Source organism: Sinohyriopsis cumingii, chromosome 3 (assembly GCF_028554795.1).
Source record: "Sinohyriopsis cumingii isolate HCF-2022 chromosome 3, ASM2855479v2, whole genome shotgun sequence".
Lineage (NCBI taxonomy): Eukaryota > Metazoa > Mollusca > Bivalvia > Unionida > Unionidae > Sinohyriopsis > Sinohyriopsis cumingii.
The window spans coordinates 18,125,499-18,140,199 of record NC_142963.1 but is presented as its reverse complement, the minus strand read 5'-3'; the positions used below and the strand labels follow the sequence as shown (position 1 = coordinate 18,140,199).

The following is a 14,701-nucleotide window of genomic DNA, read 5'->3' as shown; positions in this document are numbered from 1 at the left end:
TAATCATGGTGCAGACAGGCTAATAAAACTGCGCGCCTTTCTCCGAGAATCGTCATAATCTCATCGTACTTTCTTCATAAGACAATAATCCCTTTAATTACTGGCCACTGATAAAACGTCAATTTGAATAATAACTTCAATTGCCCTAACAGCATACTTATCGCACTATGTCTTGCTAGGAGCCAAATGTCTTAGGAAAGAGCGTAAAATTTATTATTTTGATACTATTTCTGTATGTTTGGTTTGATATATGTAAACTGGAATAATTATAAACAGTCTGGAGGAACGACTAGTGATGCCAGTCTAAAGTGACCATAATTGTGTTTTAAGATTGAGGTTTAGTTTTTTCTAATAGAGGAATATAATACCACGAAATATACCAGGTAAACGGAAGCATCTACAAAATGAAAACTCAACGAAGATAATCATTTGACGATACGTCGCTACAGATGCCTATAAAATAAAGGACATGCTCTATAATAATGCCCAGTATTTTGCCCAGTAATAACATTTCACTGAGCATTATGAATATATGTACTATAATTTTACTATATGCATTCCAAAAATATAATGATAATACATCTCCGATATCCAAGCATTATAAATAGAAAATATCATTTATATATTAATGTCTGTTTCAATCTCACTGCCGTTTCCGTTAGTAATCAATGACTCAATTCCATAAATTACAAAAAAAATAATCAATACATTTTATGAAAAGGCATTTTAAAAAGTTTCAAATTGAGTTTAGCTGTGTAAAGTATAAAAAAAATATTTGTCTGGAACCATTGTGATAGTAAAGTTAATGGTTAATGATACGTTTTCGTGTTATAATGTTTCCCCGGCTGGACTTATTTTCAGTTCCACTTAAGTACCCGCCGTAAACATTCATTGCAAGGAGGAATCGTAGCCAGGTAGCGCAAAACCAAAAACCGGTCACGATATTTGGTTATCCTAGGAGTTTATTATTAGCCAGAACAATATATTGTTGATCAATCGAGAGGTACGTTATTGTCACAACTGCCACATATACATGTATCAATGAAAACAAATATTAATTTATTTCATTTTTCGGTATGTTAAAATATTTACTATATTAGCAATATTAGACCTTAAAATTGACATTTGTCTTCTTTTTCAGCTTCATTAAAATAGTATATATTACTTCTTTTGGGCTTCTTATGAGACATTTAGTGCCAACCTATTATATATATATATATATATATATATATATATATATATATATATATATATATATATATATATATATATATATATATATATATATATCTCTTAATGCTAGTATATATATATATATATATATATATATATATATATATATATATATATCTTAATGCTAGTAGCTTTAATAAAACATCCTGACTAGTGTGGTTTAATAAAACCTCCTGACTAGTCTGAATTTAATAAAACCTTCTGACTAGCATGGCTTTAATAAAACCTCCTGACTAGTGTGGCTTTAATAAAACCTCCTGACTAGTGTCGTTTAATAAAACCTTCTGACTAGTATGGCTTTAATAAAACCTTCTGACTAGTGTGGCTTTAATAAAACCTCCTGACTAGTGTCGTTTAATAAAACCTTCTGACTAGTATGGCTTTAATAAAAGCTTCTGATTAATATGGCTTTAATAAAACCTTCTGACTAGTATGGCTTTAATAACACCTCCTGACTAGTGTGGCTTTAATAAAACCTCCTGACTAGTGTCGTTTAATAAAACCTTTTGACTAGCATGGTTTTAAGAAAACCTCCTGACTAGTATGGCTTTAATAAAACCTCCTGACTAGTGTGGTTTAATAAAACATCCTGAGTAGTGTGGTTCAATGAAACATACTGACTAGTGTGGTTTAATGAAACCTCCTGACTAGTGTGGTTTAATGAAACCTCCTGACTAGTGTGGTTTAATAAAAGCTCCTGACTAGTGTGGTTTCATGAAAAATCCTGACTAGTGTTGTTTAATGAAACCTCCTGACTAGTGTGGTTTAATGAAACCTCCTGACTAGTGTGGTTTCATGAAACATCCTGACTAGTGTTGTTTAATGAAACCACTTGACTAGTGTGGTTTAATGAAACCTACTGACTAGTGTGGTTTAATAAATCATCCTGTCTAGGATGGTTTTAATAAAACCTTCTGACTAGCATGGCTTTAAAAAAACCTCCTGACTAGTGTGGCTTTAATAAAACCTCCTGACTAGTGTGATTTAATAAAACCTCATGACTAGTTTGGTTTAATGAAACCTATTGACTATTGGTTTAGTAAAAGCTCCTGACTAGTGTGGTTTAATAAAACATCCTGACTAGTGTGATTTCATGAAACATCCTGACTAGTGTGGTTTAATAAAAGCTCCTGACTAGTGTGGTTTCATAAAACATCCAGACTAGTGTGGTTTAATGAAACCTCTTGACTAATGTGGTTTCATGAAACCTCCTGAGTAGTGTGGTTTAATGAAACTTACTGACTAGTGTGGTTTAATAAAACATCCTGACTGGTATGGCTTTAATAAAATCTTCTGACTAGCATGGATTTAATAAAACCTCCTGACTAGTGTGCCCTTAATAAAACGTCCTGGCTAGTGTGGTTTAATAAAACCTCCTGAGTAGTGTGCTTTAATAAAACCTCCTGACTAGTGTGGTTTAATGAAACATACTGACTTGTGTGGTTTAATGAAGCATCCTGAGTAGTGTGGTTTAATGAAACCTCCTGACTGGTGTGGTTTAATAAAACCTCCTTACTAGTGTTATTTAGTAAAACCTCCTTACTAGTGTGGTTTAATGAAACATCCTGACTTGTGTGGTTTAATGAAGCATCTTGAGTAGCGTGGTTTAATGAAACCTCCTGACTAGTGTGGTTTAATGAAACCTCCTGACTAGTGTGGTTTAATGAAACCTCCGGACTAGTGTGGTTTAATAAAGCCTCCTGATTAGTGTGGTTTAATGAAACCTCCTGACTAGTGTGGTTTAATAAAACCTCTTGATTAGTGTGGTTTAATAAAAGCTCCTGACTAGTGTGGTTTCATGAAACATCTCGACTAGTGTTGTTTAATGAAACCTCTTGACTAGTGTGGTTTAATGAAACCTCCTGACTAGTGTGGTTTAATGAAACCTCCTGACTAGTGTGGTTTAATAAAAGCTCCTGACTAGTGTGGTTTAATAAAACAGCCTGACCGGTATGGCTTTAATAAAACGTTCTGACTAGTATGAATTTAATAAAACCTCCTGACTAGTGTGGCCTTAATAAAACGTCCTGACTAGTGTGGTTTAATAAAACCTCATGAGTAGTGTGCTTTAATAAAACCTCCTGACTAGTGTGGTTTAATGAAACATCCTGACTTGTGTGGTTTAATGAAGCATCCTGAATCCTGAGTAGTGTGGTTTAATCAAACCTCCTGACTGGTGTGGTTTAATGAAACCTCCTGACTAGTGTGGTTTAATGAAACCTCCTGACTAGTGTGGTTTCATGAAACACCCTGACTAGTGTTGTTTAATGAAACCACTTGACTAGTGCGGTTTAATGAAACCTCCTGACTAGTGTGGTTTAATGAAACCTCCTGACTAGTGTGGTTTAATAAAAGCTCCTAACTAGTGTCGTTTAATAAAACGTCCTGACTAGTATGGCTTTAATAAAACCTTCTGACTAACATGGCTTTAATAAAACCTCCTGACTAGTGTGGCTTTAATAAAACCTCCTGACTAGTGTGGTTTAATGAAACATCCTCACTTGTGTGGTTTAATGAAGCATCCCGAGTAGTGTGGTTTAATGAAACCTCCTGACTGGTGTGGTTTAATGAAACCTCCAGACTAGTGTGGTTTAATAAAGCCTCCTGATTAGTGTGGTTTAATGAAACCTCCTGACTAGTGTGGTTTAATAAAACCTCCTGACTAGTGTGATTTAATAAAACCTTCTGACTAGTATGGCTTTAATAAAACCTTCTGACTAGCATGGCTTTAATAAGACCTCCTGACTAGTGTATCTTTAATAAAACTTCCTGACTAGTGTGGTTTAATAAAACCTCCTAAGTAGTGTGGTTCAATGAAACCTACTGACTAGTGTGGTTTAATGAAACCACTTGACTAGTGTGGTTTAATGAAACCTCCTGACTAGTTTGGTTTAATGAAACCTCCTGATTAGTGTGGTTTAATAAAAGCTCCTGACTGGTGTGGTTTAATAAAACATCCTGACTAGTATAGCTTTAATAAAACCTTCTGTCTAGCATGGCTTTAATAAAACCTCCTGACTAGTGTGGCCTGAATAAAACCTCCTGACTAGTGTGATTTAATAAAACATCCTGACTAGTGTTATTTCATGAAACATCCTGACTAGTGTGATTTAATAAAACCTCCTGACTAGTGTGGTTTAATAAAAGCTTCTGACTAGTGTGGTTTAATAAAACATCCTGACTAGTGTTATTTCATGAAACCTCCTGACTAGTGTGGTTTAATGAAACCTCCAGACTAGTGTGGTTTAATAAAACCTCCTGAGTAGTGTGCTTTAATAAGACCTCCTGACTAGTATGGTTTAATGAAACATCCTGACTTGTGTGGTTTAATGAAGCATCCTGAGTAGTGCGGTTTAATGAAACCTCCTGACTAGTGCGGTTTAATGAAACCTCCTGACTAGTGTGGTTTAATGAAACCTCCAGACTAGTGTGGTTTAATAAAGGCTCCTGACTAGTGTGGTTTAATGAAACCTGCTGACTAGTGTGGTTTAATAAAACCTGCTGACTAGTGTGGTTTAATAAAATCTCCTGACTAGTGTGGTTTAATGAAACATCCTGACTTGTGTGGTTTAATGAATGCTCTTGACTAGTGTGGTTTAATGAAACCTCCTGACTAGTGTGGTTTAATAAAAGCTCCTGACTAGTGTGGTTTAATAAAACAGCCGGACTGGTATGGCTTTAATAAAACCTTCTGACTAGTATGGATTTAATAAAACCTCCTGACTTGTGTCGCCTTAATAAAACGTCCTGACTAGTGTGGTTTAATAAAACCTCCTGAGAAGTGTACTTTAATAAAACCTCCTGACTAGTGTGGCTTAATGAAACATCCTGACTTGTGTGGTTTAATGAAGCATCCTGAGTAGTGTGGTTTAATGAATCCTCCTGACTGGTGTGGTTTAATGAAACCTCCAGACTAGTGTGGTTTAATAAAGTCTCCTGACTAGTGTAGTTTAATGAAACCTCCTGACTAGTGTGATTTAATAAAACCTCCTGACTAGTGTGGTTTAATGAAACCTCCTGACTAATGTGGTTTAATAAAACCTCCTGACTAATATGGTTTAATGAAACCTCCTGACTAGTGTGGTTTAATGACACCTCCAGACTAGTGCGGTTTAATAAAACCTCCTCACTAGTGTGGTTTAATAAAACCTCCTGAGTAGTGTGCTTTAATAAAACCTCCTGACTAGTGTGGTTTAATGAAACATCCTGACTTGTGTGGTTTAATGAAGCATCCTGAATCCTGAGTAGTGTGGTTTAATCAAACCTCCTGACTGGTGTGGTTTAATGAAACCTCCTGACTAGTGTGGTTTAATGAAACCTCCTGACTAGTGTGGTTTAATGAAACCTACTGACTAATGGTTTAATAAAACATCCTGACTAATGTGCTTTTATAAAACCTCCTGACAAAGTGGCTTTAATAAAAGGTCCTGACTAATGTGGCTTTAATAAAATATCCTGACTAGTGTGGTTTCATAAAGCCTCCTGACTAGTGTTGTTTAATGAAACCTCCTGGCTAGTGTGGTTTAAAGAAGCATCCTGGCTAGTGTGGTTTAATAAAATCTCCTGACTAGTGTGGTTTAATAAAACCTCCTGTCTTGTGTGGTTTAATGAAACTCTCCTAATATTTACAAATGGCATGCTTCACATGGAACAATGAACTTGATAAGTAAATACAAAATGTGCATCTTATTGTCATTTTATTTTTTTTCACTCATTACAAGACAATTAATTTATAAAAAAAACTACTGTGAGGACAGTTTCTTATTTAAACCTTAAACGAAAAGATAATAGTTGCCTTATTTTGTTAACATATATGAAATATATGGTCACAAAGAGATAGACTTGAGATGAATTTATAATAATCACCTCAATAAAAAGGTTCTGGATTTTTACAATTAAATGATTAGAAAATGAAGAGATGTGTGTGTGTGTGTGTGTGTGTGTGTGTGTGTGTGTGTGTGTGTTAATAAGAAAGAATACCTTTTTAAAGTATTGCATTAGATCAATGTCGGCAACCTACGGCACGCGTGCCACAAGATGACACGTCAAGAGGTTTGTGTGACAGCCAAAAATCTTGATTTTAACAGTATTGCCCTCTTACTGTTTGCACGCGGTCGTTCATTTTGTAATTAATCCGGAAAAAGTGGTACGCTATGCAAAATAGGTTGCCGAACCCTGCATTACATGTTCTATTGCGACAAATGCAATATTCTAAATCTTATTGCTAATTGTCACAGCAAAACTGAATGTTATAAACTAAGAACGATACAACGTTATTTAGACCATGATAATTCTCTCACTTTGTTCCTTCCAAGTAATATTTTAGGTAAAGGTTGTCTGAATGAAATAAATAATAGAACATTTCACTTCTAGAAAATCTTGCATATATCACTACACACACACGCAAAAACTAGCCACATACGTCTCTCTCTCTCCGCCCTGTATGGGCTTAGTAACAAATTGAGCCCATTTTAAAGTATAAGGATATTCGTTTCACTTATAAGACTTATCAAACAAAAATATTTGTCTAGGACGACATATATTCAACGGGAATCTTGCATATTTCCGAGCTAAACAGCTTAAATCGTTTCTAAGGATGTCCAAATCTTTTACTAAATTGCCCCACCCAGTAAATCTCTAATTAAATGTAAGAATGAATTGCTGAATCGTATGAATTATATGACTTTAAGGATATTAATCTCTTGAAAAATAATTTCAGAAAATAATCACTCAGTTAATTGTGGCAACATGATTATTTTAGTTTTATGCAGATACGAGAAAATACGATTTTCCATTTGCGAATACAAAATCCCGATCATGCCTAACAGCTACTTACTTATCGACTAACTCCTTTATTTCGCAAAGATAATTTAGTATTGTCTTTTTTAACTCCTCTCTCACCGACGTCAACGTGCATCATCCATACCATTCAAACATTTTGTAAAGCACACTGCTGCCAAGGGCTGTCGCATATTTATCAGAGACGTAAAATTTTACAAGTCAGTCAAAACACAAAATTGGAGAAAAAATGCAAAATCGGGTTTATGTAAGATAATAAGAGCATCAGAGCCTGTACGCCAAGTCAACGAGAAAAGTACTATTTTCGTTGGCTAAATGGACTGTTACACAACAGCTGCTTTCATATGTTCCCCGTTTACTGTTTTGACACAGTGGTTGGCTAGCAATACAAAACATACACTGTATGAATCAGATCATAGTCGGGCTTCCACCAACAGAGATCATTCTGATGACAGGCCATAAACATGTCTTCTTTAGCTCGTATTAAAAACGGCAATACATACACTTACATTTACTCATCTTGAACTTACTCTAAATTTCCTTTCTTAGCTGTCTCTTTCAGGAGGGATAAGTATTGTAACGAGGAGGCGTTTAAGCGTTTTGACACAGCGATGATATATTACGGTTCATTTATTGTTACTATGCGTATGGAAGTCATGACGTGTGGATCAACAGACACGGGCGTAGAATCCGTGCCGACAAACATACACGGGTGTGTATTGCATGTCGTAAAGACAAACAGACATGGAGCTTGGAATCCCTGTCAATTAATAACACACACAAAAAAAACTGCTGAAGCTTCCTTGATATGTATGACTAGACTTGTTACGCAGTTTTGTGCGTCTAATATTTAAATTAATGTTCATACAGGTTTTGTATGCACAGTTTTTTTTTTAAAGAAAAGAAAAGCTTTTCTTCAAGAAAGAAAAAGTCAATTTTCTTCCAATGCCTCATCAGTTAAACCACAGGTGCTTTTCTCCAAGTCTCACAAAGTAATGAAGTCATAGCTAACCAATATACGAATTTTTTTTATCATATTTTAAAACTCATTTTAAATCGCCACTGACGGTAATAATATGACTGCATAGGAGCTTTTAAGCATAAACATAGCAAGGTAAAATGTTTCATAACTGTAGGATGTATGTATATAAAATCAATTGTTTTGACCACAGCCAGATAGTAGTATCTCATTTAATAGCGTTTTGTTTATTTATCTTAACAATAAATCTGAAGATAACAAAATGGCATAGGAAGCTCCCAAGCAAATCTCACGACAGTGGTTGAGGGGAAGGGATATGGTAGTGCAGGCCCAGTAGTTATCAAGGAATATATTTTCTATCTGAGCAGAGACCCCATAAGCAATTCTGTATATATACAATTGTATGCCATGCAAACAGTACAATCAAAAAAATTTGTATACGCCAAATATAGTTTAAATGTCAATACCCAGAATAAAATATTTCTTATTTTTAAAAGCTCATGTATCTCAGTGTTTTGGTATACAACATTATACAACGAATTAAATATATATCACCTCTGGGATCTGCCGGAAGAATATTCAAGCTACTACTAGCAATATATGAACATATAATTAATAGGAAAATAGTTTTCCTGTTTACGATTGACAGTTTGTTCCAAGAACTGAAAGAGCCCATGTTTGGTTTGTTTTAATGCATGCTAATCAAATCTAGTTTGATTAGCTCAAGTAAATATGCCTCTTTAAAGCTTTTATATATGTAATATAAATTACCCCATATTAAGATAAGTAAAGTGGAAACAGACGGTAATATATCACTTTAACAGTAAATTTTATTAACAACTAAGCTGACGATATAAGCTCTGCATGAAAGTCACAGCGCGTGCGGTGAGGCGAGTGATTCCCTTGAAGAGAGGAAAGCAGATAATCTGGAGAAAATCATAGACATTTGATAGTAGGGCATATACCCTCGAGAGTTGTGGAGCGATGCAAAATTCATTCCTGTTGAACAATGTTTCGATACCATAAGCAGAAACCATTTAATGGTCGTTCAAAATTATCTGAATGGCCTTCCTTTCGTAGCTTCAAAGCTGACATTAATAGTAAGTTGGAAGTACGCGGGATGGGAATCTACTCGAGAAAAAAAAGGAACCATGTAACACAGCGACACCGTCAGGTTCAGATAAGATTGAGATAAGGATTACGGTCAGATACGGTCGTGATTCCTTACTGAACCGTATTAAATTGCTGATCAGGATTAGGAGAGGTCACATTACGGCGCTGTGCACTTTATGGACCAAGTGTAAATGCGAATTGGTTCTGTGCAGTTTCAGGACCAGGTTAAGGTCACATAAAGGCACAATGACCTTCTAAATGGCGCGGATCGCAAAAGAGTATATATCATTAATACTAACCTATCAAGGCCCCTATATTTGAACAACACACACACACACACACACACACACACACATAATATTTGTGTGTGGAAATTGTCACCAATCTTAAGACTTTAATTTTTTCAGATCGCACTGAATATAGATGGGGTAGGTTTGAAAGCTGAAACTTTTATATTCTTCAATACTGTTGGTATTAATATTATCATTTCTTCCTATCGTGGCTGATTAAAAAATATTTGCGATATATATTTTGGATACTCGCGCAACGACAGCACGAGAATTTCTGAATTATGTCAGTCATAAATTAGTAAATCATTTTGTCGAGAATGTTAATTCCTCTCGTAGCGTTTGAGACATCGTCTGATTCCTTTAGCTTTTCATTGTGCAGGTTGTATCGAAATGGAGGCACATTATAAAGTTTGCACAGTTAACTCAGTACATAATTCGATGCTATCTCAGTTTAACCGACCGACATGTTGTATGTAGGAATTTTAATTTGATTTTTCTGTTTAAAATGTAAAAAAGGTAGTTTCTAAATATGGACATCATCTCAGACGATCTCTAATCCAAGTTGTACAGTAACCAATTGCTGTTGTTCAGATGTAGGGTTAAGTAGTAACCAAGTTGATGTTGTGTTCAAATTTAGGGTTATGTAGTAACCAAGTTGGTGTTGTGTTCAAATTTAGGGTTATGTAGTAACCAAGTTGCTGTTGTGTTCAAATTTAGGGTTTGTGTTCAGGTGTAATGTTATGTAGTAACCTAGTTGCTGTTGTGTTCAAATGTAGGGTTATGTAGTAACCAAGTTGCTGTTGTGTTCAAAATGTAGGGTTATGTAGTAACCAAGCTGATGTTGTGTTCAAAAAGTAGGGTTATTTAGTAACCTAGTTGTTGTTGTGTTCAAATGTAGGATTATGTAGTAACCTAGTTGATGTTGTGTTCAAATGTAGGGTTATGTAGTAACCTAGTTGCTGTTGTGTTCAAATGTAGGGTTATGTAATAAACTAGCTGATGTTGTGTTCAAAAATGTAGGGTTATGTAGTAACCTAGTTGATGTTGTGTTCAAATGTAGGGTTATGTACTAAGTTGCTCATGTATGATATAGTAACCAAGTTGCTGTTCTGTTTAGATGTAGAGTTATGTAGTAACACAGTCGCCGTTGTTTTTAGATGCAAGATTTTGATTGTATTGCTGTAATAAATATTTTGACTTCCAAGTTGTTTGACCTGCAAATATATAAAAAAATTAGTAATCATTTAGCAATCCTTTTATTTTAAATCCCATAATAAGCATTCAACAACCTTGTCCTATCCTTCATAAAACCTCCAAAACTGAAAATAAATTATAAAAAACTAAAAAGTACAAAAGAAGATCACTTACCTGTCAACAGCTATAGCCATGAAGGTAAGGACGCTTGCCGATATGGTACATACGGAAATGAACATCATGAATTTGCAGTAAGGTTCTCCAAAATACCAGTCATTATAAAGGAGAAATACAAAATTAAACAATGTGTTGAACAATGAAATCATAAAGTCAGCCACTGCCAGGTTCACCAGAAAATAGTTTGTCACCGTTCTCATACGCTTGTGTGCCAACACAATCCAAATCACTACAGCATTTCCTCCTGTTGCGATGAAAATAATGACGGCAAAAGCGACGATGAAGATCAGTTGTTGCCACCATGGCAAAACGAAGGAATGGAACTCCGTCGCCTTTCCGGCTGAATCATTTTGGGCAACAGAATACGCATCAAAAGTCGTAGTCAAATCCAATATGGTGGAATTCAATGCAGTGACGCTCTCATTCATCTTTCTTGGTTTAACTTCGTACAAGAGACATTTATACTTTCCTCTCAATACAAGTATTCCTTTCAAATTTCAGACCAGTGTTACTACAATGTCGGGTGGAATTCCTCTTAAATGTACAATAGTCGATCACCTCAAAAAGTTAGCAAACTAGATCCAGTCAATCGTTTAACCAGTATGAAATAAAATATTTTCACACACGTGGATCCTTGTTCTGGAGGTCCTTTTTTTCACTACAACATTTATATGTTCTATGCAGATGTGAAGTTTGAAGTGGTAGAGTGATGTTGACCACCAGAATCGATCTGGAAAAAAAAGTAGAAATAAAATGAACGTTATTTTGAAGAAAAAAATATTTGCCTGTCAAAATCCAATATTCAGTATCATTAACGCATGTTTGCGATATAGCATTACTTCCATGATCCAGATGCCTTCTGACAAAATATATGTGACTAAAAATGATTCCGTTTCCGAATTTGGAAAGTACCTCTACCGCTGCTAATCTCAAACAATCGCTCTCGGCGGCTTGCCTGCGAACGGTTCTTCACTTGCTTCAGACTTTTTAGACTGACTGCTTGACGCGAGAGCTACAGACCTACTTGTTAACATACGGGCTAACAACGTCCACTGAGAATCCCTAATTAATTTCGATAAACTTCAGGCGGCACTGTTGTGCAAGACTTAAAAGCATCTGACCATTATGTCTGTGATGCAGGTCTAGAATATAGTTGATAGCTAACACTTGAAAAATATCAAACTTTAATATTAATGAATGCTTGAGCGCAGTATTTTTTCATTAATTAAACACTGAGCATATGTTGCTAGCAGCTTGATAAAATGTATTATATCTTAAATTGTAATATGTACATCACTTGTCTCCTAATGTGGTATGACACAAGTAATCATTTATTATAACTGACAATTAGGACATATCATCGAGATAATTTGGTTTGCGTTTGTTAGCATTTGTGATACGGAGCTAACGTTGTGTTTCGGAATGTTGTCAGAAATTTAAGTTAACAAACAATGACTACATCTATTACAGAATAGTTCCATGATCATTCTCGGCAATAATTATGCAAAGTAACGAATTTGAAACGAAAAATAAGCTGGAAAACTCTAATTGAAATTCAAGCTCCATTCATTCAAGTTTTCGATTGCTTCGCTGGATCTTAGAAAGAGATTCAAAAGGACTAGATGCCACGATCTTATAAAGAGATTTAAAAAGACTAGATGCCACATGTGGTTAGAAAGAGATTTGAAAGGATTATATGACACAATATTAGAAAGAAATTTGAAAGGACTAGATGCCACAATATTAGAAAGAGATTTAAAAAGACTAGATGCCACATGTGGCTAGAAAAAGATTTAAAAGGACTATATGACAATATTAGAAAGAAATCTGAAAGGACTAGATGCCACAATATTAGAAAGAGATTTAAAAGGACTAGATGCCACATGTGGTTAGACGAAGATTTAAAAGGACTAGATGCCACAATCTTAGAAAGAGATTAAAAGGACTAGATGCCACATGTGGCTAGAAAGTGATTAAAAAGGACTTGATGCCACATGTGGTTATTAAAAGATTTAAATGGAATGGATGTCACATGTGGTTAGACAAAGATTTAAAAGGACTAGATGCCACATGTGGTTAGAAAAAAGATTTTGAATAACTAGATGTCACATGTGGTTAGAATTTTTTTAAAGGACTAGATGCCACAAGTGGTTAGAAAGAGATTTAAAAGAACTAAATGCCGCATTTGGTTGTAAATCTGGCTCTAAACACATGCTAAATCATTCACCACCCCCACATGATACAATCAGCAGTATTACTCAAAAATAACATTAAAAGTCCATAATAATTGTGCTGTATTTTAAAAGAAGGCATATTTGTTTCACAACCGCTCAATAATCGTCTGAAAATCTGCTCTAAATTTATTTTGCTTTTAACATATTTTAATTGATATGTTACCCTTGAAAAAAATGGCATTATGTTTGTCTGACACAGAGATATATTACATGATCCAGTGAATTACTCTGAAGTGAAGCTTACTTCATGTGATCACAACGTTCATCTACTCAAAAGTATGAATGCAGTCTCGAAACAAACCATTTATTTGTTCTTAATTGGAAAGCCTTTTATGTGCACAATTGTATAGAATACATCTTTATTTATCTAGAGATATTGAAACTATGGTTAGAAAATGTTTAATTTTGAGTCCATATTTTCCGTATAATAATAATCTATCCTGCCGCAAGGGGATTACAAGCAGGAGATAATACATTAAAACTCTGTTATCACTCATATCTTGCAACCCTTGTTTTGTAAATGTTATGACTACAGGTACAAAATTCTGAATCGTTTATGTTCTGAAAGGATTTGCAAAAATGTGACTTAATCTCCAACGGCAATCACCGGAAATATTTTTCTCCTGAAAACATTTAAAAACCAGATAAAAACTCCGTTTCGTTCTTCTTCCTCAGTAACTAAAACCAAATCGGTGTGTGCAGTGATTTTACATTCCTTAGTTATGGCACTCAGCCAGGTTTTTGAGCTGCTTGGTGCAATTTCACAAAGCTCTTCATTATTCCTTTGCTGGCAAAATGATACTATTTAAATAATCCAATGTGCAGTGTATTATCTTCAATTGTTGGCAACCAAAAGTCAATTTTCTCAATAGACATCACCTGTTTCGTCTCACTCTCCCAGACACACCAAGCGATATTTTCTTCGTGTTTATTTTCTTACAGTTACGTGCCCCGTATGGTAAATTCAACCTGTTTATTGTAAGAACGTGTTTTTGATTCTAACTGTGGTTTAACATGATTATTCGGTACTCATAATGTGGAACTTAAGCCTAAAACAGTAAGATCTAGATTTGACCGAGAGATCCGATGCAGCACGTATTTAATCTTCATCTACTGAAGCTTTACAGCTTATTGGTGTCCCTGCCAAACTGTACTCATTTATATACCTGTGGCCGTGGTACTGCTTCCGTGTTTTCACACAACCATATTCTTTACTGTTAAATGCGGCTTTTCTAAAGCCTAAGTTTTAAAACAATCCACTATCAACAACTGTTGTGTCGGGTGGGGATGGTCTTTCAGGTACAGATATGTTAAGAAGAGGAAACTACGCGCTAATGAGGGAAGTCACATATATGTTTTCAAAATATTAAATACCCTGAAACTTCCCTAAACCGACTCATCTGTAATCCGGCCTTCTCAGCTTACTGGTCACATATAGTGGTTCAATGATATGCCTGATGTATGACGTTTTTAAGATATTATATATCGTGACGTCAACTTCATTTATTTTCATATGTAAAATATATAACCCAAATAATCTCAAAATGATACCATTAAGGCCAGGTTGTGTTCGCTACTGTGCATTTCTAAGGAAGAAGGATAAAGACCGCTAAATGCGTTCTTCTTATTCAGACTGATATATGTTAAAATATTTATGTGTAGGAATGGACAGAAAAAAGAAC

General features: G+C 35.0%; 1 protein-coding gene across 2 annotated transcripts in view; it reads right to left on the bottom strand.

Annotated features, from left to right (window-relative positions):
* LOC149802496 (tachykinin-like peptides receptor 99D) overlaps nt 1–11,773 on the bottom strand; it is a 117,335-nt gene extending 105,562 nt beyond the window's left edge. Inside the window, exons 1-2 of one of the 2 annotated variants that reach the window (XM_089951738.1) lie at nt 11,698–11,773; nt 10,783–11,515 (exon numbers count right to left, since the gene is read on the bottom strand). In XM_089951738.1, the coding sequence (XP_089807864.1) occupies nt 10,783–11,213 (431 nt within the window). In that variant the 5' untranslated portion in view covers nt 11,214–11,515; nt 11,698–11,773. Of the gene's footprint in view, nt 1–10,782; nt 11,516–11,624 lie in introns of both variants that reach the window. The other variant, XM_089951739.1, reaches the window with a different exon arrangement.
* Between the last annotated feature and the right edge of the window lie 2,928 nt (nt 11,774–14,701).